Below are 27,770 nucleotides of genomic sequence, written 5' to 3'. Positions count from 1 at the left end.
TGGCGGGAGGCGGCAGGCGGGGCCATTCCGCCAGTGGCAAGCAGGCCCAGCAGTTAAATCTCGGCTGACACGGTAATGAATTTCACAGCACGCCTGGAACAACTCTGGCCGGGCTGTTTCCCAGGCCGCGGGGGAGGGGCAGGGCTGGGTCTCGCCCAAGGAAATCTTGTTCCCATTATCGTTTTGCGAGAGTGTAAAACAGGGACTGGCAGCGTTTCCCCTTCTCATCTCCCACACGTGGAGCTGGAATTCCCCCCTCGGGTTCTGCGGCTGGGTCGGGGGCGAACCCCTCTGCTGCAGCCCCCCAGCACCCTGCCCCGCTCCCCACGGGCCTGGCCCTGCACAGCCCAGAGCAAGGCGGGTGGCCCTTTGACAGGGGAGGGGGGTGGGGCAGGCCAGGAAGCAACAAGCAGGGAGCCCTAGTTCCCCTTGCACCTCAGGGCCCAATCCTGCCCCTGTGCCCGCAGGAGCAAAGCCCCATTGCCAGTAACAGGGCAGAGCCACGGAGGCCCAGCACTGCAAAGTGCCTAACTCCCCCAGTTCCAATGGGCGTTAGGAGCCTAAATACATTGGAGGCTCTGGGCTAGAAATCCTCCGTCTCTCAAATGGGGACAATTATACCTGGCTCCTGGGAGAGTCGCTCTCACGGCAGCAGCAGGCGGGGCCTAGCCGTACCGGCCAGCGGAGCTCCTAGCCGTGGGCGCCGGGCGCTGGCGGGCGGTGCTGGGGCCTGCCTCTCCCCCCGCCCCGGCTCTGTGCCGGGCAGCCGGTCTCGGTGGCAGCGAGGGAGGTGGTGCCGTGGGGGCTGCAGGCTGGCGGGTGCCCAGCTGCGTTTGCACTGGGTGCTGCAGCCTCACCGCCCCTTCCACACTGGTCTGCAGCCCCCAGCCCTCGGCAGCCACCCCGCGCCCGCCCAGCGGGCAGGAGATTGCACGTGCAGGCCCCGGCTGCGTGGCCGGCGGCTGAGCCAGGGCCAGGCCAGGAAGGAGACGATGCTCATGGCTAGCCAGCAGGCGCCGGGCAGCTGCCTTCTCCTGAGCCCCTCGCCCGCTGCGTAGGCCTTTGCCCGCCAGCCCTGCCCGGTCCCTCCGGCCTCGGGCCCCGCGCAGACCAAGCACCTGCCCCTCCCCGCGGGGCTGTGGGGCAGGAGCGGGGAGGCAGCAGGGCCCGCGCCCACTGGCAGCACCAGCGGGAAGCAGAACAGCCCGGCCTAAGCCCGCGCCGCTCCCCGGCTCCCAGCCTCCGCGCTCGGGAGGGGGCGGCGCCGCAGCCGGGCAGGTTGGGCCGGGAGCTCCGGCGCCACAGAGCACAGGGGCGGCCCCGGCGCTGGGCTCAGCCGTGGCGTGCGCTGGGGCAGGCCGGCCGGGCCCGGCGGGGTGGGGCGGGGGGGGCGCCGTGCTGCGGCCGAGGCCCCTCGGTGCCCGCTGACCCTCTGCCCCTCTCCCCGCAGCCTGCAACTGCAACCTGCACGCCCGGCGCTGCCGCTTCAACATGGAGCTCTACAAGCTGTCGGGCCGCAAGAGCGGCGGCGTCTGCCTCAACTGCCGCCACAGCACGGCCGGCCGGCACTGCCACTACTGCAAGGAGGGCTTCTACCGCGACCTGGCCCGGCCCGTCTCCGACCGCAGGGCCTGCAAAGGTGGGCTGCTCTCGCCTGCGCCTCGCCCCGCCCCGCCCCTCCTCCTGGCCCCTCCCCTCGCCCCTCGCCCGCCCCGCCCCTCCCTCCTGGCCCCTCCCCTCACCCCGCCCCTCCCCTCCCCTCCTGCCCCTCCCCTCGCCCCCTCCCCTCGCCCCTCCCCTCCCCTGCCCTGCCCCTGCCCCTCCTCCTGGCCCCTCCCCTCACCGCTGCCCCCGCCCCCCTCTCCTGGCCCCTCTGCCTGTCCCCTCACCACTGTCCCTCCCATCGCCTCTTGCCCGCCCTCTCCCCTCCCTCCTGTCCCCTTGCCACTGCCCCTCCCCTTACCACTGCCCCTCCCCTCACCCCTCGCCTGCCCTCTCCCCTCCCTCCTATCCCCTCACCACTGCCCCTCCCCTCGCCCCTCGCCTGCCCTCTCCCCTCCCTTCTGTCCCCTCACCACTGCCCCTCCCCTCGCCCCTCGCCTGCCCTCTCCCCTCCCTCCTATCCCCTCACCACTGCCCCTCCCCTCACCTCTCGCCTGCCCTCTCCCCTCCCTTCTGTCCCCTCACCACTGTCCCTCCCCTCACCTCTCGCCCGCCCTCTCCCCTCCCTCCTATCCCCTCACCACTATCCCTCCCCTTGCCTCTCGCCCGCCCTCTCCCCTCCCTCCTGGCCCCTCACCACTGCCCCTCCCCTCACCCCTCGCCCGCCCTCTCCCCTCCCTCCTGGCCCCTCACCACTGCCCCTCCCCTCACCCCTCGCCCGCCCTCTCCCCTCCCTCCTGGCCCCTCACCACTGCCCCTCCCCTCACCTCTCGCCCGCCCTCTCCTCTCCCTCCTGGCCCCTCACCACTGCCCCTCCCCTCACCTTTCGCCCGCCCTCTCCCCTCCCTTCTGTCCCCTCACCACTGTTCCTCCCATCGCCTCTCGCCCGCCCTCTCCCCTCCCTTCTGTCCCCTCACCACTGCCCCTCCCCTCGCCCCTCGCCTGCCCTCTCCCCTCCCTCCTATCCCCTCACCACTGCCCCTCCCCTCACCTCTCGCCTGCCCTCTCCCCTCCCTTCTGTCCCCTCACCACTGTCCCTCCCCTCGCCTCTCGCCCGCCCTCTCCCCTCCCTCCTGGCGCCTCACCACTGCCCCTCCCCTCACCCCTCGCCCGCCCTCTCCCCTCCCTCCTGGCCCCTCACCACTGCCCCTCCCCTCACCTCTCGCCCGCCCTCTCCTCTCCCTCCTGGCCCCTCACCACTGCCCCTCCCCTCACCTCTCGCCCGCCCTCTCCCCTCCCTTCTGTCCCCTCACCACTGTCCCTCCCATCGCCTCTCGCCCGCCCTCTCCCCTCCCTTCTGTCCCCTCACCACTGTCCCTCCGTCCCCCTCCCCCTCCCCTTGCCCCTCCCCCCCTGCCCTCCCCTCACCACTGCCCCTCCCATCCCCTCGCCCACCCTCTCCCCTCCCTCCCGTCCCCTCTCCACTGCCTCTCTCCTCCGCTCGCCCCTCCCCGCACCCTTCCTCTCTCCCCCCCTCCCGTCCCCTCTCCACTGCCTCTCCCTTCCCCTCACCCCTTCTCTGCCTCCCTTCCTCCCCTCATCCCTTCACCTCCCCGCCTCCCCTTCTCTTCACCCTCCCTCCTCTTGCCCCCCCTCTGGGCAGCACCACTGCCTCTCTCAGGACCCCGCTCTTCTCTCCTCGTGCCATCCCAGGGCGGATGGGCTGCCCAGCTCTGAGCCCCACTCTTGGGGCTGTTCTCGCCGTCTGGCTACAGGCGAAGGCCCCAGCTGCCTGCCAGGGAGCGTGAGGGGAGCAGACAGGTAGCAAAGCACACGCCCCAGAGGCACCCAGCATGTCACTGCCAGGGCCGCGAGTCTCATCCCCCCAGGCACCGAGGGTGGCTCCATCCCTCCCCTGAGTCTGCCTCTGTGACGCCCGACACGGCCGCCCTCCCCCACGGCCCATGCACAGAGCCGAGGCCGCCCCGGTTGGAAAGCGAGCGGGGTGAGTCCTTGGGTTCCCTCTCGGTCTCGTGGCCCTGGCGAGCTGCGTAGTGTGGGTGCAGGTGGCCCCGTTCCGCCTGGAACCGACTGGTGGGAGTTGGGTGTAGGGGCGGCTGAGGTAACGGATCCAAGCTGTGCGGTGCAGAGCGACGTCCCGGCTCTGGGGACTGGAGTGGCTGAGCCCCCAGCTCCTGGGGCTGCCAATAGCACTCAGCACTGCTGCTCCTGGCTCAGCTGCACTGCCTGCTGCCTCCCGTCGGGCCTGCCCTCCCCGCTTCGCTCGGCCTGAGGCAGCACAACCACGTCACCCACAGGGAGGAGAGCTCAGACGATGGCCGTCACGCCAGCCCGAGCTCCTCCAGATACTGAGGGGCCACCCAGGCGGGTCACCCAGGTTTCTGTGGGAGTCCACGACAGCGCCCCTCAGCGCCACCCTGCATGACTCACCATTCCCAGGCTGGGGGCAGCCAGGCCACCACCGGAAAGGCCGGGAGCCTGTCTTCTCCCACCTGCATGTCTGGCCAGATCCTCTGGGCACCGTCCCAGCTGGGAGGGACATGAGTCCTCCTCACCCAGATGCAGTGGGCGGCTGTGCAGGCAGAAGGAGCGGGGACGCAGTGGGCGGCTGTGCAGGCTGAAGGAGCGGGGACGCAGTGGGCGGCTGTGCAGGCTGAAGGAGCGGGGACGCAGTGGGCGGCTGTGCAGGCTGAAGGAGCGGGGACGCAGTGGGCGGCTGTGCAGGCTGAAGGAGTGGGGACGCAGTGGGCGGCTGTGCAGGCTGAAGGAGCGGGGACGCAGTGGGCGGCTGTGCTGGCTGAAGGAGCGGGGACGCAGTGGGCGGCTGTGCAGGCTGAAGGAGCGGGGACGCAGTGGGCGGCTGTGCAGGCTGAAGGAGCGGGGACGCAGTGGGCGGCTGTGCAGGCTGAAGGAGCGGGGACGCAGTGGGCGGCTGTGCAGGCTGAAGGAGCGGGGACGCAGTGGGCGGCTGTGCTGGCTGAAGGAGCGGGGACGCAGTGGGCGGCTGTGCAGGCTGAAGGAGTGGGGACGCAGTGGGCGGCTGTGCTGGCTGAAGGAGTGGGGACGCAGTGGGCGGCTGTGCAGACTGAAGGAGCGGGGATGCAGTGGGCGGCTGTGCAGACTGAAGGAGCAGGGACGCAGTGGGCGGCTGTGCTGGCTGAAGGAGCGGGGATGCAATGGGCGGCTGTGCTGGCTGAAGGAGCGGGGACGCAATGGGTGGCTGTGCTGGCAGAAGGAGCGGGGACACAATGGGCGGCTGTGCAGACTGAAGGAGTGGGGACGCAGTGGGCGGCTGTGCAGACTGAAGGAGCGGGGACGCAATGGGCGGCTGTGCAGACTGAAGGAGCGGGGACGCAATGGGCGGCTGTGCTGGCAGAAGGAGCGGGGACGCAGTGGGCGGCTGTGCTGGCAGAAGGAGCGGGGACGCAGTGGGCGGCTGTGCTGGCAGAAGGAGCGGGGACGCAATGGGCGGCTGTGCTGGCAGAAGGAGCGGGGACGCAGTGGGCGGCTGTGCTGGCAGAAGGAGCGGGGACGCAGTGGGCGGCTGTGCTGGCAGAAGGAGCGGGGATGCAGTGGGCGGCTGTCCTGGCAGAAGGAGCGGGGATGCAGTGGGCGGCTGTGCTGGCAGAAGGAGCGGGGACGCAATGGGCGGCTGTGCTGGCAGAAGGAGCTGGGACGCTATGGGCGGCTGTGCTGGCAGAAGGAGCGGGGACGCAATGGGCGGCTGTGCCGGCAGAAGGAGCGGGGACGCAGTGGTCGGTTGTGCTGGCTGAAGGAGCGGGGACGCAGTGGTCGGCTGTGCCGGCAGAAGGAGCGGGGACGCAGTGGTCGGCTGTGCCGGCAGAAGGAGCGGGGACGCAGTGGTCGGCTGTGCCGGCAGAAGGAGCGGGGACGCAATGGGCGGCTGTGCCGGCAGAAGGAGCGGGGACGCAATGGGCGGCTGTGCCGGCAGAAGGAGCGGGGACGCAATGGGCGGCTGTGCTGGCTGAAGGAGCGGGGACGCAATGGGCGGCTGTGCTGGCTGAAGGAGCGGGGACGCAGTGGTCGGCTGTGCCGGCAGAAGGAGCGGGGACGCAGTGGTCGGCTGTGCTGGCAGAAGGAGCGGGGACGCAATGGGCGGCTGTGCTGGCAGAAGGAGCGGGGACGCAATGGGCGGCTGTGCTGGCTGAAGGAGCGGGGACGCTATGGGCGGCTGTGCCGGCAGAAGGAGCGGGGACGCAATGGGCGGCTGTGCTGGCTGAAGGAGCGGGGACGCAGTGGGCGGCTGTGCTGGCTGAAGGAGCGGGGACGCTATGGGCGGCTGTGCTGGCAGAAGGAGCGGGGACGCAGTGGGCGGCTGTGCTGGCAGAAGGAGCGGGGACGCAGTGGGCGGCTGTGCCGGCAGAAGGAGCGGGGACGCAGTGGGCGGCTGTGCTGGCAGAAGGAGCGGGGACGCAATGAACGGCTGTGCTGGCAGAAGGAGCGGGGACGCAATGGACGGCTGTGCTGGCAGAAGGAGCGGGGACGCAATGGGCGGCTGTGCTGGCAGAAGGAGTGCCAGAGCAGAGAACGTTGCTTTTGTGTAGGACCTACGTACAAACAGCAGCTCCCAAGGATTCTGAAGGGGGTGCAACTGTGCAGGGGGAGACAAATATGACCAGAGCCGCTTGTCCTTTGGCCGCTGGAGCAGGGCTGACGGAGCGGGGACGGCACCCCCGGAATGGCATGAAAAGACTCCACCAGCCAGTAGAATAGAGGTGGTTTATTGGTTCTCCAGCATACAGCACAGCACAGATGTCATCAGGTTACAGGGCAGGCCTAGGATGCCTCAGCCCCCCTTGATATGGGGGTGGGGGGTCTCGGCTTCTAAACCCCCCAGCCTGTTGCTGAGGCTGCTTCCTCCATCCTCCCAGACAGAAACTAAACTAACTAAACTCTCCTCCAGCCCTGCCCCCCAGCCAGGGCAGCATCCACCTTCCTTTGTTCCTCTCCATGGGGGTTAGCTGGTCAGACAGGGTGTCTAGACTACAGAGTTTTGTCAACAAAGCAGCTTGGCCCTTGCTCCAGGCAGCAGCTTGCTTTGTCGACAGAACTGAATGTGTCTAGACGCTCTTTGTCGACAGAAGCTTTGTCGACGGTATCTGTCGACAAAACCCTGTAGTCTAGACGTACCCACAGGTTGAGACACCCTCTTTGCATAGTGACTCATCGCCTGTCTTGCTCGGTGGTGCTACAGGCAGCAGCCAGTGAGTTAGTCAGTTACCCCCCACTACGTCACACATGTGGACTCCGGGGCCGTCTGTCCGGCAGCCCTCCCCCATGGTGTGAGGTACGAATGGGAGCAGCGCAGACCCGGGGTATGTCTACACCAGTCCCCTAGTTCGAACTAGGGAGGCTAATCCGGCATTCCAAGTTGCAAATCAAGCCCGGGATTTAAATATCCCGTGTTTGATTTGCATCTTCCCGGCCGGTCGCTGTTTTTGAAATTTACAAGTCCAGACTAACTGCCCACGTCTACACACGGCAGGGACCCGGTAGTTCGAAATAAAGCCCTAGTTCGAACTACCTGTTTAACCTCATCCCAGGAGGAATAACAGGTAGTTCGAACTCGGGGACTAGTGTAGACGTACCCCCGGAGAGCAGAGGGTGAAGAGCAGCCGGGGCAGAAGGCGCTGCTGAGAGCGGGGTCTCCGAGACCCACTTGGCAGCCCGGACACTAGGACCCTAGAGCGACTTGTTGGCTGAGCTGGCAGGCCCGGGGCACGTGTCTGGCCTCCGGGCTGGCTCTGCCGTGGTCAGGGGATTTGGCGCTGGCTCCAGGCTCCCTGGCTCGGCAGTGCCTGCCCCGCATGATGGGGGCCCAGCGGGGCGGGGGTTTCAGTGAGCCTCGTGCCAGAAGGAAGCTGGGTGTCCTGCCATGGCAGTGGGAGGGGACGTGGCTCGTTGGGGCAGGGCCCGTGCCCCCGTGGCCTGTGGTGCTGCTGAGGGTGTCGTTTCCCACCCCCACCCTGCAAGGGGCTGTTTTCTGCCTCTGGACTGGCAGGCACATGAGCTGTGTCCCAGGCCGGGGCCCTCCTGCCAGAGTCCCCCGCGCTGCGACCACAGGGCTCGGAGGCTGGGACTGCGAGGGTGCGGCCGGCGCGTGCATCTCGCTGCACAAGGGCTGCAAGAAAAGGCAGCCAGGGTCTCGTCCTCCCAGGTTTCGTTCCAGGGATGGTGGCTGTGGGGCCTAGCCCAGGCCGGCTTGTCTCCTGCCATCTCCGGACACGGCTGCCTGCCCTGGGCCCCGGCTGTCAGGCCACCTGGCTACGCAGGACCCGGCTCCCTGGCTGCTGCAGCCCAGCACGGATGCCGAAGGCGGGCAGCAGACTTGTCAGCAGCGTGTGGTTCCTGGAAAAAGCCCTGAGTCATTTCCTCTGGGGGGCAGGGAGGGGGGATCGCTGCGGCCTCCTCTGCCGTCGTCCCCGCCCCTCCCCTCCCCCGCCCGCCCTGGCAGCGCGGCGGGGGGGCAGCTTGCTGAGGCAGGCCTTTATTCCGCCTTCCCTTCGCCCTTGGCACACCTGCCCTGCCCTTGAGCTTGGCACGGTCGTTCCCAGACCCCTCTGCTGCTGCCTCCTGGCGGCTCGGCCGGCACCGTGGCCCGCGGCTGCTCAGACCGGCAGAGGCTGCAAAGCGATGCCGTGCCTGCCGAACGGGACTGGCAGCTCTCTCTGCCCGGCTCCTCCGGCCAGCGCCCCCGCGCCGTCCCCGCAGCTCCGGGTCCCCACGCCGAGCCCTCTTCTCTGCCGGGACTCGGCGAGGAGCAGGTGTCAGAAACCGCTCTGCCTGCTCCCAACTCCTCTGCCCCCGAAAGCTCGGCTGGGCGTCTCCTGAGCTTACTCCCAGCTCCAGCCGAGCCTGAGCCTCCCCAGGGGCCTGTCGCACCAAAGGGACAAGGTGGAAGCAAGCTAGCCAACCGCGTCCAGTCTCCACGGCCGCACAGAGCTGTCAGCGAGCTCTCGTCTCCTCTGCCCCGCCCTTGGCACCCCCCTCGCCCGCCCGCGGTGCCCTGCTTGTGTTCTGTGCGGGGTGCTCAGGTGCTCCCTTGCAGGTGGCCCAGGCGGCGCCACCCGCACGGGCAGGGAGACGAGCGGCTGGAGGAGCCGGCCAGGCGGGCAGGGAGACCCCGGCGGGGGGTGGGTGCGTACTGCCAGCCCCTGGCAGAGGTAGTGCCGCGTGCTGAGCTGAGGGAGGGGCCCCGTGACAGTGCCCTGGCTCTGGCTGCCGCATCCACACGGCAAAGGCCGCAGCTTGCAGGCTGCTGGGACAGGCCCGTTGCGAGCGCGAGGGCAGGGCGATGCTGCAGCCTGAGACGCTCTCGCGTACCCAGGGCGGGCAGGGCTGGCAGGGCCGGGTGTGCTGCTGCTGAGGAGGGGCAGAGCTGGCTTCCCTCCCGCTGGCTTTGGACAGTCCGTGGCCCTGGCTGCCGGGCTGGGCTTCCTGGGAGCCCCAGCGGCCCGGCTGGGGGGAGTGACAGGAATCGAAATGCCGCATGGGGCTGCCATGGTTCTATGGCCCACGCCAGCCTGCAGGTGGGCGCACACGTGGCCAAAGCTTGCCCACGCCCCTCAGGAGGCAAGCACCCGGCACCCCTGCGAGCCAAAGCCGGAGTTGTGTCAGCCACGGTTTGGGGAGCGTGTCCCCGGAATGGTGCAAGGTGTGACAGCGATTTCCCGAGGCGGGTGGGGAGCGCTGGGCTGGGTTCCCTAGGGAGGGGGGATCTCCACCCCCTGAGAGTGGTTAAGTCCTGGCTGGGCTGATTGAGTTGGGTCTTGCCCTGCCTTGGGCTGGGGACGGGACCCGCTGGCTCCTGAGGGCTCTGCCCGCCCTGGGGTTCTAGGCTCCGCGCGCTTTCTGCTGCCGTCTGGCCTGGCGGGGCTGTGCCTGGGTTCGCTCTGCAGCTGTAGCCTTGGGCTCCGGGTCAGGGGTGTCGGCTGGATTTGCCAGCGATTTGTGGCCGGCCGTATAGCGCTCAGCACAAGGGAAGGGCCTTTGTGGGGCGAGCGTCTGGGTCAGTCTGCCTGCCTGGCCAAGAACTGCCCCGGACGTCCGCGCTACCGTAAATCCAGAGCAGGGCTTGTTGTGCCAGGGACATGGAGCGTGCCCGGATGGGATTGGCTCTCATCAGCCCTTACAGCATCACCAGGCAGCTGTAAGGGGCTGGGGGGATGGGACTGCCCCAGCCCCGAGCCCCCCAACCCTGTTTCCTTTAGGGAGGGCAGGGGGGCTGCAGCTCCCCATTGCCGGCTGCTCCCCTGCGTCAGGGAGCCAGGGGAAGGTGCCCCGGTTGCTGCCTTCCTCCTCTGGCCGGGGAGCGCAGGGAACCGACGAACCCGGACCTGCCCCCGCCGGGGGACATGCGCCCTCCCCTGGCAGTGCCCGCTGCAGCGGCCATGGACAGGCGCGTCTCTCCCGGCCCCAAGCTGCTGCGGTGAGAGAAGGCTGGGGCTGTCCGCTCTCCCCCGGGCAGCCTGCACCCCGAGCCCTCCTCCCAGCCCCACCCCACAGCAAGGGTTTCGATGAAGCCTGGACATTTTCATTTTATTTTCCAAAACAGCCGCGATGAATTGAGTTCCAGCCCCGAGCCCGGCTGGCGCGAGCACTAAGCAGCATTTCCAGTGGGGGCCTGGACCCTCCTGCCGTGGGCTGAAACGAGCACCAGGGCAGGAGCGTCCGGGATCCTGCCCCCGCGGGTTTGCTTCGTGCGCTGTTTGCAGATCGCCCCGACTCCGGCCAGGTGCCAGGCGCGAGGCCGGGGCTAGAATTCCTGGGTTGCTGCCATTTCCAGGGGCAATCCAAGCGCTGGGGCTCGGGGCAGGCAGCTCCGCGGGCCGACTCCTGGCAGCGTTTTCAACAGCTCGCAATAACGGAAGCCCCAATGCTAATCCGGATGAGGAGGCGTTCCAGCAGGCCGGCGGGCTCTGCGCTAGATGTGGCTGAGGACAAGAGCCAAGGAATTGCCCAGAACAGCAACAGGAAAGCCGAGTTTTCAAAGGCTGCTCACCTGGCTGGAGCCCAGGGCTCTCCAACGCCTGCGGGAAAGCGGGGCCGGGACACAGATCGCCTCGGCAGGACAACGTCTGCGGAGCAAACGGCTCAGCCTGGTGGCCCAGCCGTGGCTGTGAACTCAGGGCACTGGGGCTCTGAGCGTTTGCCACCCCTGCGGGAAAGGAAGCAAAGCATGACCCTCCCTCGACTCACTTTCCCGACAGGCAGTGGGGCCGGAGTCCTGGCTGCCCAGCTTTGTGCGACACGCCCAGGGCAGCATGTCCAGAGAGCTCTGCGTCTGGGTGACTCCAGTGACCCCTCCGCCAAAGGGCAGCGGGCCCAGCGGGCGTGGCGCTCCGGGCGAAGGCTGGTGAACCGCCAGGCGCGCGGTGGCGTGCGAGAGCCTGGGCTCTAGCCGCGCCACTGAAGGGGTTTCCCAGTGGCCAGCGCTCGGCCACACGCCAGCCTCCGCAGCAGGGCGAGGCCGGGCTCCACGCTGAGCTGGTGACTCCGCTCTGGGCTCTGGGCTCTGGGCCACTGGGAGCCCGGCTGCAGGCCACGCCGTCGGGTGCCACGCTGCACCTCTCCGTTTGCCCCAGCATGGCGCCGCGCAGGCCTGGGTCCCCCAACGGAGGCTGCTCCAGCTCACGCCACACGGGCGGGGCCGGGGGCAGGAGGTGCCGCCGGAGGCCCCTTTCCACTGGCCACGTTCTCCACAGCAGGGGAGGGAAGAGGCCACGCGAAGGCCCCCTCCCTGGGCTGGGCGGAGCGAGGCCTGTGAAAGGGCTGGTTCTCCCGCCTGGATGCCAGTGGGCAGGGGATTAAGGGCCCTGCTACCTACGGCCCCGCGCCCACGGCCCCAAACGGGCACGGGAAGAGCTTCCGAGGGCGGCCGAGCCTGCAGCGTGGTCACGGCCACGTCCCGGGCCAACCGGCAGAGGACTCGCCAAGGGCTGACGGAGACCGTGCCCTTGCTCCAGGCCAGGGCAAGGCAGGGAGAGGCCCTGGCGGTGGGGCTGGCGGGATGAGTCCCACAGCGTGGTGCTTCCGGCTCTGTTGGCGTCCCCCGGGCCTGGCACGCGAGAGATGATGAGAACTAACCCTCTGCGCCCTGTAGATGAGCGTTCGCATCCCCGTGTCTCCCTCTTGCTGTGGGGACCCCTCTGCCGCCTGCAGGGGCGCTTCCGAGAGACCATCGGAGCAGCCAGACTGGGTCAGACCAAAGGCCCATCCAGCCCAGGGTCCTGTCGCCCACAGTGGCCAATGCCAGGTGCCCCAGAGGGAGGGAACCCAACAGGGAACCATCCAGTGATCCCTCCCCCGTCGCCCATTGTCAGCTTCTGGCAAACAGAGGCCAGGGCACCCTCCCTACTCAGTCTGGCTAACGGCCGTTGCTGGATCTATTTTCCATGTGTTTGTCTAGTTCTTTTTTGAACCCTGTTAAAGTCCCGGTCTTCACAACATCCTATGGCAAGGAGTTCCACAGGTTGACAGGTTGTGTGAAGAAAAACTTCCTGTGGTTTGTTTTAAACCTGCTGCCTATTAATTTAATTTGATGACTCCTAGTTCTTGTGTTATGGGAAGGAATAAATCACTTTTCCTTATTCACTTTCTCCACACCAGTCAGGACTGTACAGACCTCGATCCTCTCCCCCTGAGTTGTCTCTTTGCCAAGCGCTTTTCTATTTCCCGACACTGTTTCCTGGAGGGTGGCTGAGCCTCTGTGGGAGTTTCCAGCGCGCCGCGTCGCAGCTGTCTGCCCGGTGGGAAGTCTGGAGCGCAGCGGATGAAGCGGCGAGGGTGTGCTCAGCCGTGTCCGATGGCGTTCGGGGGACGGGGACGGGTTCGGCTTGCTGCGTATTGAAGCCTGTTGACAAGCTGTGGGGCAGGGCTAGCCCGAGCTGCAGCCAGGTGTGAGCGCTGGCGTGGGCCGGGCTCCAGGCAGCACTGGGCCCTGGGTCACACGCTGCAGATCAGCCCCAAGCGCCCGCCGGATCCCCCAGCTCCTCGGGAGCTCTGCGGACCGCTGGGAGGCCGGGGTCGCAGCCCTGGCACTGCTGGGCCGAAGCAGGGCCTGTGTGGCTGAGGGCCCCTTGCCAGCCAGGACTCCCTCAACTGCTGCCCATTTGTTATCACAGCTGAGCCCCCAAACTCCCTGGCCAAAAGCACGTCTGATAAGGCCCCGGCATCTGGTCCCCATTAGCGGCTGCGTGCTCTCGCTGGGCGAGCGGGGTGCTGTGCTGACAAGCTCCCATCTGGTGAGCGTTAGGGGAATGGTAACATCTTGGGGGGGCAGGGTTGGGCTTCGGAGTCCCATTTGGCTGTTACACTGGTGGGAAGCGAGCCCCCCCCCAGGTCTGAGCCGGCCCCGGGCCAAGCCCGGCCGAGGGACGGTCGTGTCCTGTTGGCGCGGCAGGGAGCGAAGCTGCGACGCCCCCCGCGAGCGCGCGGCGCGTCCTCTGGGTGGCGGGCTGGGCGGGGAACGCGCCACTCGCACCCCTCCCGTGGGCCGGAGAGCAGCTGCGCTGGGGAGCACCAAGACGAGCCACTTTGGCTTCACCCGGTGGCTCCAGAGCCCCGCCTAGGGACACGCCCCTTCCGCCCCGGGGAGGACGGGAAAGGGAAAGGCCAGCGAAGACAGGCGCCTCAGATGGACTCTGGCTCAGCGGTGTCCCTGAAGAGGGGGGACGGACTGTGTGCACGTGTGTGCGAGTGTGTGCACACGTGTGTGTGCGTGTGCACGTGTGTGCCTGCACGTGGGTGTTATAAGGAGGTTCCATCCTTGTTCTGACAGCTGGAGTCCAGGCCTGGTTCCAGCCCCCTGCCCAGGGTACGAGAAGTGCCCCTCCCCAGAGCAGCCTGCCCGCGGGATGCAGGTGGCATGGCTGGGCTGCAGCTCATCCCAGGGCCTCGGCTTCCTCCGGGCGGGCGGCCCCGGTTCGGTTCCGCAGATTCCCGCTGCGCCGCGCTGCCAGGGAACAAGCAGAGCCGCCTCAGGGCTTCCCCCTTTCCCGACAGGCCAGGGTCACTTCTTACCCGCTTTTTCCAAACTTCCAATCCCCCGCTGGACCCCAGCTGTTTGTTCCCCTCCCCCGCCCCCTCGCAAGGCGTCATTAGTTACCTTTAATGAGCCTCAACACTCTCGCTTCCACCGCCGGGCGCGGGGCTGGCTAATTGGCGGGGCCAGCTGCCGGCTGGAGAGTGGATGGCAATTCCTCCCAGGCCCGCCAGGCCCCTGAGGCAGCTGCAGCTGGTTCGCCCGGGGAGCGGAGCGGTGGGGGAACCGCCCGTGGGATGCCCAAAGCGCCAAGGGCGGCAGGCAGCTGGCGGAGCCAATTCCAAGGCCCTGCGCTCCAGGGCCGTGCCCGGAGGAGACCGCGCGGGGGGCCGGGCCCGCTCCCTGCCCTAGGAAAGGAAGCAGGAGCATCCTCTGGCCAAAGCCCTGAAATCCAGCTCCGGGCGGCTCCCGTCCTGCAGGCCAGAATTGTCTCTCCGCACCCCAGGCCCGGCCCATCCCCTCGTGTCCCTTCCACCCGGCCGTGCGATGCCCAGGACCCCACGGGCCCCGTGTCGGCAGGGGCTGGCGAGACACTCCTGGAGGGTTCCGCTCCTCACGGTCCCCACCATCCTTCGGCCCCAGAGGGACTAGCAGCAGCGGTGCCCGACGCCGGCGACCAGGCGCGTGCCGCGAGGCTGGGCCCGTCTCGCCGGCGTGGCGCAGCGTCTCTTCTCCGAAGCGTCGGCCCTGCCGGCAGCTCCGGAACGCCCACCGGCCCGGCATGGGGTGGCTGCTGGCCACGGCCTGTCGCTTACCCGTCTCTTTGTCTCTCCTTTGCCAGCGTGTGACTGCCACCCCGTCGGCGCCGCCGGGAAAACCTGCAACCAGACCACCGGGCAGTGCCCGTGCAAGGACGGGGTGACGGGACTCACCTGCAATCGCTGTGCCAAGGGCTACCAGCAGAGCCGGTCCCCGGTGGCGCCCTGCATCAGTGAGTGGGGGGGCCCAGTGTGTGGGGCTCTTTCCTGGCTCCTGCGCTCCCTCGCAGGGAAGGGCCCATCCCCGCCCCCTGCCCTCGGGGCTCCCTCAGCCCCTTGAACCCCGGAAGGGCTCCTGGGGGGTCGACCCCCAACCTTGTCTAGGGCAGGAGCTAGCGTGTCCCTGCTGCCGGGCTCCTCCACGCTGGAGGGTCCTCGGCCCCGTGCGTATTGTACACGCCCCCCCCCAGGCACAGGGGCTAAGGAAAACGGCAGAGGCTCCTGCCCTGCCAGTGCTGCACAGCCGGGAGGGAACCAGCAGGAGGCGCCGCCCCGGGCAGGCTGCCAGCCAGGGTCTCCCCACTCGCGGAAGGTCTAGGGTTTGCCCCACTGTGACGGCGCGGCGCGCTCCCCCGACCCGGCTCCTGTGACTCCGCCAGCCGGTAGCGCAGGGAGGGGCTAGTGCTGCCCCGAGGTGCGGCCCCGCCTGGGCCCGATGCAGGCGTGAGAGGACGGGCCGACAGCCCTAGTTCCCCTGGGGGGGTACAGGCCCCTGAGCCCCCCACACTGGTTAGTCTGCTCCCTCCATGCTTCCCCTGCCCCCAGCCCAGTGTCCGGCTCCCCCTCCCTTCGTCTCTGCCCCGGGAAGAGCCTTGTTCTCTGCCCAGGCCGGGCCCGGGTGTCTGGGCCAGTCCACACGTGGGTGCGTCAATGGGAGCCCCACCAGCCAGGCGCAGTCAGGTGGGGACCCGGGTTGCAGAGCAGACGCCCCCCGTCACACCCACCCCAGCGGCTGACGGAGCAGCCCCCGGCCTTAAGATTCTGCCTCTTTCTTTTCCAGAGATTCCTGCCATCAACCCAACCTCCGTGGTCACCAGCACGGAAGAGCCAGCAGGTGAGCCCCTAGGCCCGGGTTGGTCTGTCCCTCGCCTGGCTGGTCCCTGCTTGCCCCATTGGCGCCCGCGCTGGCACTGGGCACCCAACAGGCTTCTCGGGCCCAGCCCGGCACAAAGCTCCTCCGGCGAGCACCAGGCGTTGAAATCCGCCTACTGCTGGGAAGCCACCAAAGCCGCGTGACATGTGCCACCGCCTGCCTGCCCAGCGGCCGCTCCCCGGGGGGGCCTAGAGCGTTCTCTCGCCGGGATCGGGGCCGGCTCTTCCGTCTCCACGCGCCGGCCCTCTCCCCCGAGGGCCCCGCTGAGCACTGCCCGGGGGCGGGGGCCGACGGAGCTGCTGGGCCGGGGCTCCAGCCGCTGCCACTGCTACGGGAGGGGCACCACGGCCAGGAGCCTCGGGGCCCCGGGGCAGCTGCCCCTCCCCCATCAGCAGGCACAGGCTGGCCCCACCCGGGTGACTGTGGGGCGGGCAGCGGCTGTCCCCTCCCAGCGCCGGGGGACCGGAGTCCCTGGGCAGAGCAGAGCAGCCTCCACCCTGCGGCCAGCCCCTGGGGCTTCGATCCCATTTGCCTCCCCGCCCCAGGGACGCGCGCCGATCCCTCTAGGGCCCCGACTGGCTCCGCGGGGTGGGGGGGGAGGGTGCCAGGGTCTTGGACACGGGTTTTTCTTCCTCCCTACGCTTCCCTCCGGGCCTTGGCCTTCTCATGCCCTGCCTGGAGCTAGCAGACGCGCGAGTCAGCGCCCGCCCCGGCCGCCCGCGCAGGGTCAGGGGCCAAGGCGACGCCGCAGCCGCGTCTCCCAAGGCCTTGGGGCTCCCCTCTCTGCCCCCCGGCGCTGCCCAGCAGGCCTCCTGGCCGTGCTCCCCACGCTGCTGAAGGGCAAGGCGGGCACAGCAGCTAGCGGGCACGGGCAGAGCTGCCCAGGTATTGCCTAGACTCCCCAATGGGACGCCTCCTTGCCTTGCACCCCGGCGCTTCCCGCTCCTCCGGCCACGCCGCCTCCTCTGCTTTGGTCCCGTGGCCTCCCTGTGCCTGGCCTGGGCCTTGCCCCTCCCTGCGGGGCGCGTCCCCTGCCACCTTCTTCCCAAACTCGCGTGAGACCCGTCGCAGCTGTCGGGCGACCCTTGCCTGGCGCAAAGGGGCGGGGGGCGGGGGGCGGGGCAGACTCGGCTCTCGCCAAGCCCCCTCCGCGAGCTCACGCGGGGACTTTAGCGCCTCCACTGGCCCCTTTGATCCCTCGCTTTGCCCCTCCCTGGGCCACGGCAGAGAACCGGGCCCCGCGTTTCCTGTCTCACACAGAACAAGTGCCTGGGCCAGCCGCCCCTGCCATCGCAATGGGGCAAGGGGCGGGGGCAGGGCATTCGCCAGCCTGGCTCCCCTCCCGCCACCAACAGAGCAACTTCAGCTCTCAGGCCTGGTGCAAGCAACCGTCTGTGTGTGGGGGGTGGGGGGGTGCACATGCATGTGCAAGTGTGTGTGTTCGCGCATGCGAGTGCATGTATGCATGTGCGTGTGCGTCCGTATGTGAGTGCGTGTGCATGAGTGTGCGTGTGACAGTGTGTGTGTACCCCAGAACCTCTCCCCCCACACAGAGCAAGGTGACTGGCACACGACATTGGTGAGCCCCCAGATACCCCCCCCCCATCCTTTTAATCTCCAAAGGCTTGCAAAGCCCACAGCAGGTGTCCCATTCTTGGAGGTGTCTGGTAACAGTGTTTCATTGTTTCCAGCCTCCTGCTTTTCAGGTGTTTGCCTCCCCCCTTCTGCCCCCGCTCCCGTCCCTGCGAGCCTGCCCAGCTGGCCTCTCCTCTCTCCCACACTCCCCCAGGGGCGGCCCCGCCGGCTCTGGGCACCCTCCGGGCCGCTCTCTGCTGACTTTGGAAATGTTCCTGCTCCGGCCCATTCTCCGTTAGCCCAGCAGAACCTGGCGGGCGGCGCAGGGCTGGGAGGAATTCAAAGCCGGCAGTAAAAGATTTGCAGCCGTAACACCTAATTAAGTTACATCTCTCTTAAAACAAAATAGGCCGGGGAAGGAAACCAGATGTGCCAGCGCGCTCGCGCGCCCCGTGCGCACGGCCCAGGGCGGCTCTTCCGCTGCCTCCCGGGCAGTGGGAATTCCAGCCCGAGAGCTGGGGACCTGCGTTAACCAGTTACCTGCCTGAGCACGACCCGCGGCCGGGCCCCGGCTGGACTGGAGCTGCCCCGGGCCGGCTGCAGTACGCCCCGGTCGCCATGCTGCGGGCGGCTCTGGCCTCGCGGGGGGAGCTGCTCCAGCCCTGCGCCCGCACCCCTACAGGTGCCAGGGCTGGGCTACGTCCCTGGCGCTCTCCCTCTCACACCCAGGGTCCCACGCGCTCCTCCCCGCGCACAGACGAGTCCCGGCCGGCCGGCGGGCTGCCCAGCTCCTCTTCCCCGCTCACCCGCACACCGGGCCTTCTCCCCTACCCCCGCGCCGCCTGTCTCGTCTCTCACTGGCGCCGGCGTAGAGCCAGGGCGCAGCATTGACACGAGTGGAGTTACTCCAGTGGGGGGGCCATGGTAGCCCCGCCCCCTACAGTCACACACGCCAGGTGTACAGACACCGCCGCGCACACAGCCGCAGGCTGCCCCCTCCCCCCGTGTGGAGTCTGCCACCCGCCCCCTGCACATGCCCTCCCTGCTCACGGAAGCGGCTGCTGCTTCCGTCCCGTGCCCGCCTGGACACGAGCCCCGAGGCCGTTCCTGGGGTGCTGACAGCGCCGGCTGGGCGGGGGAGACTGGGCCAAGGGGAAGCATCAGCGAGAGGGCGAGGACAGAGGGGTGGGCTCAAACAGGCCACACACCAGTCCCACAGAGCGCTCCAGCTGCCTGCCTGAAGCCTCACGAGCAAAATCCCTCCGACACCCCAGCAATATCCGTGCCCCAGATGGCCCCGGGCCTCATACACAGGTGGGGGGTCCTAGCACCCAATCCCACCTACCCCGAACAAGTTCTGTCCGGTTCCAAGAAACCAGCCACAGATCCCTGGTCAATTTACCCTCCGGACCTTACCCACAAATCACGCTGGGCCAATCCTTTAGCATCTAACAACTAAAGGTTTATTACCACGAGAAAGAAAAGCATGAGAGTAAGGTTGTTAAAGAATAGTACGTTACATGCACCGAATCTCCCAGTCCTCGATGCAGGCTCTAGCAGAGATGTTACAGCTGCTGGCTTAAGAGTCTTTGTTGCACATCCTAGGATCAGGATGGGTTCACAGGTCTTCCGGGCTCTTCGATCCCTGTACTGCTGCCTCTGGGATGAAGTGCTGAGCTGAGAACCAAGATGGAGTCAGCCACATGGCCTATTTATCCCTCCTTCCTGGCCTCTTCTTGGCTACAGCAGATCACCTGGTCTGCGGCTTATTCCTGTGTTCCCTGCTGGTAGCCCTTAGGTGTGAGTCACCCTCATTCTTTAGGTGTGTCCTTGGCCCATCGAGTGCCATTGTCCCACAGGGCCTCGCTGATTAGCATGTCCATAGGCCGGGCCCTGCCCAATGCTCAACCACATGCAGAGAAATATTCAGTATCTACACAGATTACAGACTCCTAACTACACACACAGACATTATACACTCACATGACTAGCGTACACAGGATCAGCAGACAGTGAGCTTCTATTCAACACCCCACATGGCCCCCTTCTATACCATTTTTGGGGCCAACACCCCACCTATGGGTGCAGCAGTGATCTGGCTGCTCCCCTCAAAATCCAGTAACGTGACACCCCCAACGCAAAACTGATGCAGGAAGTGATGCTGGTAACATCACTGAGGGCATCACAGGCCTCCCATGCTTTGGCCCTGTGTCATCACATGTTCTAACCCAATGGTCCCCAACGCGGTGCATTTGTAGGCGCCCGCCGACAACCCGGGCTGGCCCCGCCCCTGGCGCACTGGAGGCGCCGGCCCCAGGCGCGCGACACTCACCGGCGCCTGGTGCGCGGCGCTCGGGCGGCCCCAGCCCCGGGGCACATGCGGGCGCGCGGCGCCGGTGCCAGCCCCAGGCACGCAGCTCGGGCGGCGGCGCCAGCCCCGGGCCCACGGCACAAGGGGCTCGGGCGGCCCCAGCCCTAGCGTGCCCCAGGACGCTCGGCCCCGCCCCCGGGCGCCCGGTGCGAGTGTGGCCCCGCCCCCGGGCGCCCGGCGCGAGTTTGGCCCCGCCCCCGGGCGCCCGGGAGCCCGTAAAGGTTGGGGACCACTGTTCTAACCCAATGGCAGAAACAACAGTACAGAGCTGAATGAGAGTATGAGAGCCAAGTGCCTAAAATAGGCTTCATTATTGCAAGGTCTGCCCTATTGACACCCATGTCCTTGCACTGTCTCACCAACCCAAGGTAGAACTTGGTAAAAACCACAGCTACTTGGATCTGCTTCTGTGGCATGATCCCTGAGGGTCTGTCTACACTACTCCCCTAGTTCGAACTAGGGTGGTAATGTCGGGAACCGGAGTTGCAAATGAAGCCCAGGATTTGAATTTCCCGGGCTTAATTTGCATGTTGCCGGGTGCCGCCATTTTTAAATGTCCGCTAGTGCAGACTACATGCCGCGCGGCTACACGCGGCACGGACTAGGTAGTTCGGACTAGGCTTCCTCGTGAAACGAGGAGTAACGGTAGTTCAAACTAGGGTGGTAGTGTAGACATACCCAGAGTTACTGCAAACTGCTTGCTACAAGCCCTGCCAGGACTCTCCTCCCTATGAGCTTCCTTAAGCAACAGTTCACCCTCCTCTGGCTCCCAGCAGCCTTGCCCTGCTGAGCCCCAACCAACTCCTCCTGAGCTGGGTTAGCACCCAGTGAGTTAATCGGCCCCCTCCCCTCCGCCCCTCCTGGCAGCCGGCTTGCGGGCGGCCTGGGACCAGAACGGGGGAAATCTCGAGGGTGTTGGCCGGCCGCGGCGCTGGCAATACTTGCCCGTGGTTTAAAGAGCCGCTTCTTCCTCTGAAACCCTCCTGGTTTTGTCACAAGCCGCCCCCATCCCTAGACAGAGGAGAGCAGCTCGTGGCCTTTAAGGGCGTCATTGCTATACCCAAGGCTCAGACTTGGCCCTTGCTCTGGCCAGAGCGCCTGGCTGCACACTGGCTTTGACCTCCACGACCAGCCTCGTGCTGCCTCCCCCACCCGGGCGCTGCGTGCCCCTCGCCCCCACTCTCCGCACGCGGCTGCCTGCCGGGAGGGCTGTTGGCAACTTGCCGCTTGTCACAGGCGCCCGCGGGGCCGATGGTGCCGCCTGATGCCCTGTGGGGTTGGCGACACCCGGTTGTCAGCGCCCGTCCCCCACCGCTGGGAGAGAGGCTGGTGCAGAGGTAGGTCCCTGTGCTCAGACTAACACCTGGCCATGCCTGTGTCTCCTTTGCATTCCCTCGCCTCTGCCCCCCGCCCTGTGGCCCCGGGACAGGCGGAACGCGAGGGCTGCGCCGCCAGCGAGTCGCACCTGGGTCCAAGCTCCCAGCTTAGCCCACGGAGGAGCCTCCCGCAGCAAGGGCTCAGAGCCGCCCTCTGGCTCAGCCTCGGCAGCAGGGCGGGTCAGTGCAGACCCGGCTTGGAGGCAGCGCGGTGCAAAGCAGCCGAGGCGCTCCAGAGAAGCTGGGGCCACTGGTAACTCCCCGTATCTTACACTGGAGCTTTTCCTCAACATCACTGGCCCTTGAGAAAAGCCGTGGGGACTGTGACGTTTTTCTCAGAGCCTGTCAGCTTTGGTGGAAACACCTCTCCAAGATGGCAGCCCCTCCAGATGTTTTGGTTTGCAATTGACTTTCGTTTCTATTAAATCCTGTAGGGGAAATAATAAATGGTCAGAATTGCAACTGGGGGCGTGGTGCAGCCGTGGGGCGGTGCAAGCGCCTTGGGGCAGGGTCTGTCTGAACGCCCCGGGGGCGGGAGCTTGGCCTCTGCCCCACTGGCTGGGGGCGCGGTGCAGCCGCGGGGAGGTGCAAGCGCCTTGGGGCAGGGTCTGTCTGAACGCCCCGGGGGCGGGAGCTTGGCCTCTGCCCCACTGGCTGGGGGCGCGGTGCAGCCGCGGGGAGGTGCAAGCGCCTCGGGGCAGGGTCTGTGGGAAGCCCCGGGGGCTGACCCAGCTCTGTCCCTTCCCTGCAGATTGCGACTCCTACTGCAAGCCAGCCAAGGGCAACTACAAGGTCAGCATGAAGAAGTACTGCAAGAAGGATTATGGTGAGTCGGCGCAGGGACGCGTGAGGGGAGGGGCAGGGGACACGGCCCCGCTCTGTCCCAGCGCCTCAGCTGCCTCCGCCCGCCGCTCTCCCGTACTCCCCCCGAGCCTCGCCCGTTGGGCCTCAGTCCAGCCAGAGAGCCGGCCCTCCCAGAGGGGCCTCCAGGGCCCACGGTGGCCACATCTGGGGGTCAGTTAATGGTCGGGGGTCCCCGCCGGGGGTGAGTGGGAGTCCACGTCCCCGGCCCTGCCTCGCGCCCCCTCCCCCCCGCACTCCGCTGGGAGGGCGCCAGGACGGAAAGGTGCCGTCTCCGGTGCAGGGAACCCCGGCCGTGGGGGTTTTGAGGAGCCGATTTGCATCCACAGTCAGGGCAGGGCTGACTGACTCCGATTTAAGTGAATTTCATGGGGGGGTGACGGCTGTGACGGCATTTCCGGAAACTCCTGCCAGTGTAGACGTAGCCTTAGAGACTAACAGCTTCGCTGGGGCACCAGCTGGCCTGGGTAACGCCCACGTCATCAGACAAACTGGAGCGGAGTTTACAGAGCGGGGTCTATGTGAGGACAACAAAAGGAAGAGGGTGCTGGTGTGAATTAAGCTCATGGACTCCTGGCAGAAGCGGCTCATTCACAGCATGGGGGGGAGATGTGACTATCTAGAGCAGGGAAATTGCCTTTGTAGTGTGTTAACCAGCTGAGAGCCTTATTCAGTCCTAAATGTGTCATCATGAATTTGCCAGTGGATTCTAGTTCAGCTGCCTCCCTTTGGACCCGGGTCTGACATCCCTTGCAGGAGGCTGGACCCGGCTCTGACGTCCCTCGCAGGAGGCTGGACCCGGCTCTGACGTCCCTCGCAGGAGGCTGGACCCGGCTCTGACGTCCCTCGCAGGAGGCTGGACCCGGGTCTGACGTCCCTTGCAGGAGGCTGGACCCGGGTCTGACGTCCCCCGCAGGAGGCTGGACCCGGGTCTGACGTCCCTCGCAGGAGGCTGGACCCGGGTCTGACGTCCCTCGCAGGAGGCTGGACCCGGCTCTGACGTCCCCCGCAGGAGGCTGGACCCGGCTCTGACGTCCCCCGCAGGAGGCTGGACCCGGGTCTGACGTCCCTCGCAGGAGGCTGGACCCGGCTCTGACGTCCCCCGCAGGAGGCTGGACCCGGGTCTGACGTCCCTCGCAGGAGGCTGGACCCGGGTCTGACGTCCCCCGCAGGAGGCTGGACCCGGGTCTGACGTCCCCCGCAGGAGGCTGGACCCGGGTCTGACGTCCCACGCAGGAGGCTGGACCCGGGTCTGACGTCCCCCGCAGGAGGCTGGACCCGGGTCTGACGTCCCTTGCAGGAGGCTGGACCCGGGTCTGACGTCCCCCGCAGGAGGCTGGACCCGGGTCTGACGTCCCTTGCAGGAGGCTGGCTACTTTCAGCTCCGTTGCTTAGTGGCCAGGCAGGTGAACGTGTCTCTACAGGTCTACGTGAGGTCTGAGCTGGGTCCATGGATCCTGACCCGCGTGGCCGTGCCCATGGCTGAGCGCACTGCTGGTGCGCGGTTGCACGTAGCCCATTAGTGGATGTGCAGGTTAACCCCAGTGAACACCAGGGCTGGGGAAGGAAGACTCAGGCCTGCCAGCTTGGTTTGCTGCACTGTGACTTCCAAAGCCAAATCGCTGCCTTTCCCCTTTGGTTTCCTGCCATCCTGCCCTTTCCTCATGCACCTGCCCTAGATAAAAAGGTGTTTGGCCCGCAGACCTGCCGGCCGCATCCCAGCCCGAGGCAGGGGGCCTGTCTCTGGTTCATGGTGCTTGGCTGGAAAGGCAAATTAAGCCATGGCCAGTCCTCCTGCCGTGCAGGTGTGATTGGGGGCCTTTTCGGAGGGCTTGGCCGTGCCAGTCCCCCTCCGGAAGGGCCAGGCGCTCTCAAAGGCCCGGGAAAGCCATGCCGCGTGAGGCTGGCACAAATGGCAGTTGCTTCTCAGCGGAATGGTTGGTGCGTTTGTATGTTACATTTTCCGGTTTTTCATCGAAACTCCAGAACGTTGGGGGCGTTTCTTCCTTTCTGTGGGGAATGCTAGTGCAGCCAGCCTCCTCGCTGGCCACCTTTCTGGGCCGTCTTTGGCCCCCCTCACAAAGCCATGTCTCGTCCTCCCCAGCGTCTCGAGCGCCAGGTCACCAAGAGCCATGGTGAGACGCCGTGACTAGACCCTGGGGCTCTGGCCCCTGGCGACGGTGCAGTGACACAGGCCAGAGCGGTTCCCGGGTCCCCCTCAGAGCAGCAGCAACTCCGCAAAGGCTGAGCCCGGAGGTTGGCCTGCTGCCAGAATGGGGGGCGTTCACTGCTGACTCTTGCTCTGCTCTCAGCGTCTCTTTGTCTCCCCCAGTTGTCCAAGTGAACGTCTTAGACATGGAGACGGTGGCCAACTGGGCCAAGTTCACCGTCAACGTCCTTTCAGTCTACAAGTGCCGCGACGAGCGCGTCAAGCGTGGGGACAACTTCCTGTGGATCCACATGAAGGACCTGGCCTGCAAGTGCCCCAAGATCCAAATCAGCAGGAAATACCTGGTCATGGGGGTCAGCGAAAACCCTGCCGACCGGCCAGGACTAATGGCTGACAAGAACAGCCTGGTCATCCAGTGGCGGGATGCCTGGACCCGGCGCCTGCGGAAACTGCAGCGGCGGGAGAAGAAGGGGAAGTGTTTGAAAGCGTGAGGGGCCGGCGAGCGCCCTCTTCCGACGGAGCCCCAGGGACTCGGCGGAGAGCGGCGCGGACTCTCCCGTCTGGCGAGGGGTTCCTGGGCGCCGGCCGGGCGGGAGCCACACGTAACCCAGTAGCAACGCGCCCTTCAAGGGGCGGGCGGTGGAGGGGAGCCCGGGGTGCCACGTCCGCCGTTGCTCAGAGAACGTCAGCAAAAGGCCGCGTGGGCGGGGCCCCGCGCCTGTGGGCGTCCCCCGGCTCGCCGCTGGGGGAGGGGCAACTGCTCCGGGGCCTGGCGATTCCAAAGGGGCCAGGGCTCCCCGCTGCCGCCGTTGCTGTGGTAACGGTGGTGTCCAGAGCCCTGGCCCCTTTAAATCGCCGCTGGAGTGCCAGGCTGCACGCTCCGGGCAGCGCTGAGGGCTGGCTGGCCCCGGCCCCGCCCCCTCCAACCAAGGCCCCACCCCTTCCAGGAGCGTGGCGCAGGGGCCACTCACACTGTGCCCAGGGGCCCCGAGCATCTCCCTTGGGTTCTGATCCCCCTTCCACGCCGGGCCTGCTCCCCAGGTCCGAGGGCGAGGCCCCAGCGCAGCAGGGTGTGCACCGGCTTGCGCATCAATCCCCTCCCCTCCGCAGCAGCTGGGCCTAGCCTGGGATCTAGGCCAGAAGAGACCACCGTGATCATGGGGTCTGCCCCCGGCCTAGCACAGCCCAGAGACCGCCCTGAGCCACGGCCCCCAGTCCCAGCTCGGGGTCAGAGCCCTCTGTCCTGGCTCGCCGACAGATTCCAGCGGCAGAGCAGAGCCCAGAGGGGCCCGATTTGCCAGCGGCCCCGTGTGTCTGCGCCGCCACCAGGCCCAGCGCTGCAGGGCAGCGAGAATCAGGCCCATTGGGTTATTCCCCCCGCTCACTGCCAAAGGCCCCCCTGTGTCCTCTCAGCCAATGGGGTGTTGGGGGGCAAGCAGGCAACAGGCCGCGTTCGCCGGGGGCCAGATTCTGCCCTGCGTGGGCCTATTACTCTGGGCCACAGGAGTGTGACATGCAGCCATGGGACTCGGCCAAGAGTGCGGGGGTGTCAACGGGGCACAAGGTGCAGGCCCAGGAAGCGCGGGTGTCTCTGAGCTCCCCCAGGCCCGGCAGGACTGAGAACGCAAAGCAAACACCCGGGATTATGCTGAGCGGCACTGGCGCTGCAGGGCTGGCCCACGGCACAGGAGGGGCCAGGGGCTGGGGGTTGGAGGTATCCAGAGGGCAGCAAACGGCCCAGCCAGGAGGGTCCCAGCAAGCCAGGGAAGCTGTGGCAGTGGGCAGCAGGGAGGGGCTGGGGCACTGGCAGAGCTGGGTGAGGGCCAGGCCTGGTCCGGGGTAGGCACCTGGCAGAGCTGGAAGGGAAGAGCCCAGGGTGGTGGGCGGGGCTCTTCATGCCAGTTTCACAGCAGTGCAACTTGCGCCAATCCAGTGCAGTTACTCGCATGTCCCCTGGGGCAGGGAGCTGGTGCGGGGGTGGGACTGTGTGTGTCTGGGGGGGTCTGTGTGCCTGTATATGTGTGGCTGTGAGTGGGTCTATATATATAGGGGGAGGTCAGTGTGCATGCGTGTGTGGATCTGTAGGTGTGGGTGGGTGTGTGTGCACACTGTGTGTGGGTGTATATATATGTGAGGGGCGTCAGTGTGTGTGTGGCTCTGTGTGAGTGTGCGCGCGCATATGTGGCTCTGTGTGTGTGTGTGTGTGTGTGCGCGTGCATAAATCTGTATGTGTGTGTGGGTCTGTGGGGGGGGTCTATGTGGGGGCCAGTGTGTGTGTGTGCGCATGTGGATCTGTGTGTGTGTGTGCATGTGCATGCAGGGCTGTGTGCGCATGTGGGTCTCTGTGTGTATGCATGGATCTGTGGAGTTTTCAAGTGCCCATGCACTGACCACCACGTGTGCTCCGCCAGGTGGCGCTGTGGTGCACCGGTGTGAAATGGCAGGTGCCCCCTGTGTGGGGCTGGGGCTGCCTGCCACCTGGCCGGGCAAGGGTCGATTACATAACCATGGGGCGCTCGAGCTGCCGGGTGTGCCCGCGGGCGGCCTCAGGCCACGAGCCGTGTCCCACCAGGGTCCTTTACTGAGCAAGCAAATCCGCCAGCTGACGTTCGCCAAGCTGTCTAGGGGAGTTAGGTGCTGCGCTAATTAAAGAGGTGCATGCTGGGTGACTCAGCCCGCAGCTGTGTGCCTTTACTTTGCGTTGCCGTGTCCAGCGAGACGGGCAGACTGTGGACAGCCGTGGGGTCTGGCAAGCTGGGCAGCCAGCGTGGTCCGGCGCAGGGCGTCCGCTGCCAGAAACGCCGCCCCGGCTTCCTTTTCTCAGGCCGCTTGGCACCTGCCGGCTCCAAGCCACACGCCTCGCAGGGCTCCACGACGCAGCGGAGCCACCGAGCGGGAGGGCGGCTCTGGACTGGGAAATGCTGTTGACCATGTAACCAGCGGGATGGCACCTAGTGCACCATGTAAGAGCTGGACGTTGGCGTTTCATTGCTAATGTCATTTAACAACACGAGTCTGATGTGTATTCCCGCAGCGTCCGTGGCTTCTTTGCCTGCGGCTCCTGCCGCCCCCTGCCAATGCCATCCCCCTCCCCCAGACTTGGGTCCGCGCCTGCTTCGGTGCCTGGCAAAGGGCCTGCGGGAAGCAGGCCTGGCGCAGGGCACGGGGGGGATGTGCTTTGTGTTTGGGGGGCGGGAGGCGCTGAGCACGGGGGGGATGTGCTTTGTGTTTGGGGGGCGGGAGGCACTGAGCACGGGGGGGATGTGCTTTGTGTTTGGGGGGCGGGAGGCGCTGAGCACGGGGGGGATGTGCTTTGTGTTTGGGGGCGGGAGGCACTGAGCACGGGGGGGATGTGCTTTGTGTTTGGGGGGCGGGAGGCGCTGAGCACGGGGGGGATGTGCTTTGTGTTTGGGGGGCGGGAGGCACTGAGCACGGGGGGGATGTGCTTTGTGTTTGGGGGGCGGGAGGCACTGAGCACGGGGGGGATGTGCTTTGTGTTTGGGGGCGGGAGGGGCTGAGCACGGGGGGGATGTGCTTTGTGTTTGGGGGGCGGGAGGCACTGAGCACGGGGGGGATGTGCTTTGTGTTTGGGGGGCGGGAGGGGCTGAGCACGGGGGGGATGTGCTTTGTGTTTGGGGGCGGGAGGCACTGAGCACGGGGGGGATGTGCTTTGTGTTTGGGGGGCGGGAGGCACTGAGCACGGGGGGGATGTGCTTTGTGTTTGGGGGGCGGGAGGCGCTGAGCACGGGGGGATGTGCTTTGTGTTTGGGGGGCGGGAGGCGCTGAGCACGGGGGGGATGTGCTTTGTGTTTGGGGGGCGGGAGGCACTGAGCACGGGGGGGATGTGCTTTGTGTTTGGGGGGCGGGAGGCGCTGAGCA

The 27,770-nt window shown here is 66.9% G+C and overlaps 1 protein-coding gene across 1 annotated transcript in view; it reads left to right on the top strand.

Annotated features, from left to right (window-relative positions):
- NTN3 (netrin 3) overlaps positions 1 to 26,564 on the top strand; it is a 55,809-nt gene extending 29,245 nt beyond the window's left edge. The window contains exons 3-7 of the mRNA XM_075899023.2: positions 1,451 to 1,639; positions 14,469 to 14,618; positions 15,446 to 15,499; positions 21,612 to 21,686; positions 24,054 to 26,564. Of these exons, the coding sequence (XP_075755138.2) occupies positions 1,451 to 1,639; positions 14,469 to 14,618; positions 15,446 to 15,499; positions 21,612 to 21,686; positions 24,054 to 24,382 (797 nt within the window). The 3' untranslated portion in view covers positions 24,383 to 26,564. The remainder of the gene's footprint in view (positions 1 to 1,450; positions 1,640 to 14,468; positions 14,619 to 15,445; positions 15,500 to 21,611; positions 21,687 to 24,053) is intronic.
- Positions 26,565 to 27,770: the final 1,206 nt, after the last annotated feature.

Source organism: Pelodiscus sinensis, chromosome 15 (genome assembly GCF_052426305.1).
Source record: "Pelodiscus sinensis isolate ZL-2025 chromosome 15, ASM5242630v1, whole genome shotgun sequence".
Lineage (NCBI taxonomy): Eukaryota > Metazoa > Chordata > Testudines > Trionychidae > Pelodiscus > Pelodiscus sinensis.
This window is presented reverse-complemented; position numbering and strand designations above follow the sequence as displayed.